The sequence below is a fragment of the Penaeus monodon genome, chromosome 32, assembly GCF_015228065.2.
Source record: "Penaeus monodon isolate SGIC_2016 chromosome 32, NSTDA_Pmon_1, whole genome shotgun sequence".
NCBI lineage: Eukaryota > Metazoa > Arthropoda > Malacostraca > Decapoda > Penaeidae > Penaeus > Penaeus monodon.
The window spans coordinates 13,668,526-13,671,995 of NC_051417.1; the positions used below are offsets into that span (position 1 = coordinate 13,668,526).

Here is a 3,470-nt window from a genome sequence, read left to right on the forward strand (position 1 = left end):
TCGGGTATCTGTATAAAAACACTTATTTTGTATTTTAATCATTATTTATTAGCAAAAAGTTAAATGGGAAAAAAATGGTCATCTTGCGCGGCACAGAACCACCTTAATCATAATATCAAAATATAATCAAAATATTTCGAGTCTCAGCGTCTTCGTCAGTCTGCTTAATAAGTAATCAGTCCGACGCAGAATTCTGGTAAGCTCGGATAATCACAGGATTTGGATATTCGAAGCAAAGGTTAGATTCACCTCACAAGCTGGTCGCCCTTTCACGCTCGTTCACACGTTCGCCCATTCACACGTTCATCCGTTCTCACGTTGACACGTTCACTCGTTCACGTGTTCACACGTTCGCCCGTTCACACATTCGCCCGTTCACATGTTCACACGTTCGTCCGTTCGCCCGTTCCCAGGTTCGCCCGTTCACACGTTTGCCCGTTCACACGTTCGTCCGTTCCCACGTTCGCCCGTTCACACGTTCGTCCGTTCGCCCGTTCACACGTTCGTCCGTTCACACGTTCGTCCGTTTACACGTTCTCCCGTTCACACGTTCGTCCATTCGCCCGTTCACACATTCGACCGTTCCCACGTTGGATGTTGCACGTTCACACGTTCGCCCGTTCACACATTCGACCGTTCACACATTCTCCAGTTCCCACGTTCACACGTTCGCCCGTTCACACATTCTCCAGTTCCCACGTTCACACGTTCGCCCGTTCTCCCGTTCCCACGTTCGCCCGTTCCCACGTTCGCCCGCTCGCCCGTTCACTTGCTGGGTCGCCTGAGGATCCTGGCGATGGCTCTCGAGAAGTCTTTGTTGAAGAAGGTGTAGATGACGGGGTTGAGTGCCGAGTTGACGTAGCCGAGCCAGATGACGAAGGCGCTGAGCTTGGGGCTCGGGGGCGCGCACGTCGGGCAGAAGGCCAGGACCACGTACATCAGGAAGAAGGGCAGCCAGCACACCACGAAGGCGCCCATGATGATGCCCAGCGTCCGGGCGGCGCGACGCTCCTTCGACAGCGAGATCTTCCGCGTCCTCCGGATGACCTGCTGGATCTCGCTGTCGTCGTTGGGGAGCGTGGGGGCGTTTCCCTTGGCGCCGCCGACGTGCTGCGCGTCGTCGTCCGGGCGCCCCGCGTAGGTCCCGCTGAGGGCGCGGGCGGGGCGGGTCGCGGGCGGCGCCACATACGTCGAGATGTTGTCTATCCGCGAAAACCGGATGTTTCCGAGGCCGAGCACTTGGCTGTGCCTGGAGACGCGCTTTCGGAGCCTGCTGCGGATGGAGCGGAAGATCTTGACGTTGAGGACGGCCATGATGAGCAGCGGGCAGTAGAAGGAGCCGACGGAGGAGAAGATGACGTAACCCTTTTGCTTGGTGGGCGTGCAGGGCGTGTCGCGCGTGAAGACCTCGGGCCAGTCGTTCCAGCCGAACAGCGGCGGCAGGCAGATGGCCACGCTGATGGCCCACACCAGGCCGATCATGGCCAGCACGCGCCTCCGGGTTCGCTTCTGCGCGTAGTTGATGGCGTCGCTGATGGCCCAGTAGCGGTCGAGAGCGATGGCGCACAGGTTGAGGATGGAGGCCGTGCAGCACAGGATGTCGATGGTGAGCCAGAACCTGCAGAGGTGGAGGCCGAAGATCCACTTCCCGAGGATGGTGTAGACGGCGCCGAAAGGCAGCACGAACACGGCCACCGTCAGGTCGGCCACGGCCAGCGACGCGATGAAGAAGTTCTGCACGATCCTCAACGGCCGATACGTGAACACGGACACGATGACGAGGGCGTTCCCGAAAACGGTGAAGACGGTGATGGTACTGAGGCAGACCACCGTGAGGACGAACTCCCACACCGGCATCTCGATCTCCAGGTCGGCTAGCACGAAGCTTCCCCCCGACCTGGACATGTCGAAGGCCGAGTCGGGCAGGGCGGGGTAACTGTGGTTCTCGGGCTGACTTGGCACCGTCATCCTGCTGCCAAGCGCTGACCCTAGCCGACTCTGGGCTCCTCACGAGGCCGCTGACTTGAACCTCTGAGCTTATATCCTCATCCTATGCTGGCGCTCAGGTACGGGTGTCTCACAGAACTCTGCCTGGGAAGAGAAAACTGCAATGTTTATTCACTTCATTTTAATCAACTTGTGATTTGCATTCAGCAACAATATCCTAAGAGACAAATAATCCAATTCAGTTGAGAAATAATACGAATATAAAAGTTATATATGCCGTTTTGTTACGAAATTAAGAAGTACTTCTAATTCTGTTTGTCTGTTTGTTTTGCTTTCAAATTTTCTTACTTGAATCTAACATTAATATACTTCTTGCACACTGTCAATACCAATAAAGGCTTTTGCATTGCAACTTTATATTTTTCTTTGAGACGGTTTCGCATAACACTGAATTGCCCTTTCTAGTATCATTTGCCATGGAGATTGGAAAAAACAGAGATAATAAAAAATAACAATATTAGGTTTGAGTATAGGTTGTTTGGATACCCTTCTTTACAATCATTTATCATCTGTATTATATGTTTTTCTTGGAAGTGGAAAACAACCACAAACAATACAAATAATGAATGGCTTCAAGAGAGCATGCAAACAACCTATACTCAAATGTAACAATGTTTTTTTTCTCTCTCTCTCTCTTTTTTTTAATCTAAGATTACTATCAAAGCAATTCCACGAATAGCGGTACAGTCTGTACTTATTCTCATGTGTTTTCTGTATACTCATTAATATCCACCAAAAATATAAACCACACTATAACACTTACACGTCAGTATAGAGAAATCGTCACATTTTCCACTCATTTCTTTCAGTACGTGATAACTGGGATAAAATAACAGATTACAGTGTTATCCCGAACGTATTGTATCCGCCAAGTCCTTTGAAGAACAGTGGAGCGTTAGTCTCACCGAGTCAAATTGTTCATATTCGTTATTCTCACAGCCTGTAATCAACATCGGTGACTTTCCTTTACAACAATAAGGAATCACTCTCTGTTCTGTACGGTCACCATTCATGGATCTATTTACTGTTTTACATATAGAAAAAAAAACAAAAACAACAATACAGATTTCCCGGCATATGTCACCCCAGACGAATACAGCAAACGAACACGATGCACTATTCTTAACAATAAACAAAAAAACTCTTTCAATTCACAAGAACGTTATAGAATTCCTCCTTCTCCCTCTGTCTCAAAAAAAAGGACTCTCAGTCTCCACACCCACACACGAGCTACATTTCAGCCTCGAGTCCACGGGAAAGCTAGACTGGGCGGCTTAGTCCCTGCAACTCGAACGACCATTATCTCGAACCAGGTGGCCGCCTGGAGACTCGTTGTTGGCTGCTTATCTGGAGGATTTCCGCTCGAAAGTTTTGTTTTTTTTCCCAGATTTACGATCTAGCTGTACAAGTTTTACATGACGAGCGTTGCATCTCAATATCGGATGGAAATTGCACATGGTCGC

General features: G+C 49.9%; 1 protein-coding gene across 2 annotated transcripts; it reads right to left on the bottom strand.

Annotated features, from left to right (window-relative positions):
- Window positions 1-25: 25 nt before the first annotated feature.
- On the bottom strand, window positions 26-3,312 carry LOC119593505 (tyramine/octopamine receptor-like). Of its 2 annotated transcripts, XR_005230550.1 has the most exons (3): window positions 2,771-3,312; window positions 668-2,091; window positions 26-627 (listed from the first exon to the last, which is right to left on the bottom strand). XR_005230550.1 is itself a non-coding variant. In XM_037942457.1 (2 exons), the coding sequence occupies exon 2, from the start codon at window positions 1,966-1,968 to the stop codon at window positions 766-768; it is 1,203 nt and encodes a 400-aa protein (XP_037798385.1). In that variant the 5' UTR covers window positions 1,969-2,091; window positions 2,771-3,312; the 3' UTR covers window positions 26-765. The 2 variants fall into 2 exon arrangements, 1 of the variants encoding a protein (XP_037798385.1); XM_037942457.1 differs by having other exon boundaries at window positions 26-2,091.
- Window positions 3,313-3,470: the final 158 nt, after the last annotated feature.

Excerpts from the sequence above, each read along its gene's own strand:
- LOC119593505 (XM_037942457.1), bottom strand. The coding sequence starts at position 1,968 with ATGACGGTGCCAAGTCAGCCCGAGAACCACAGTTACCCCGCCCTGCCC.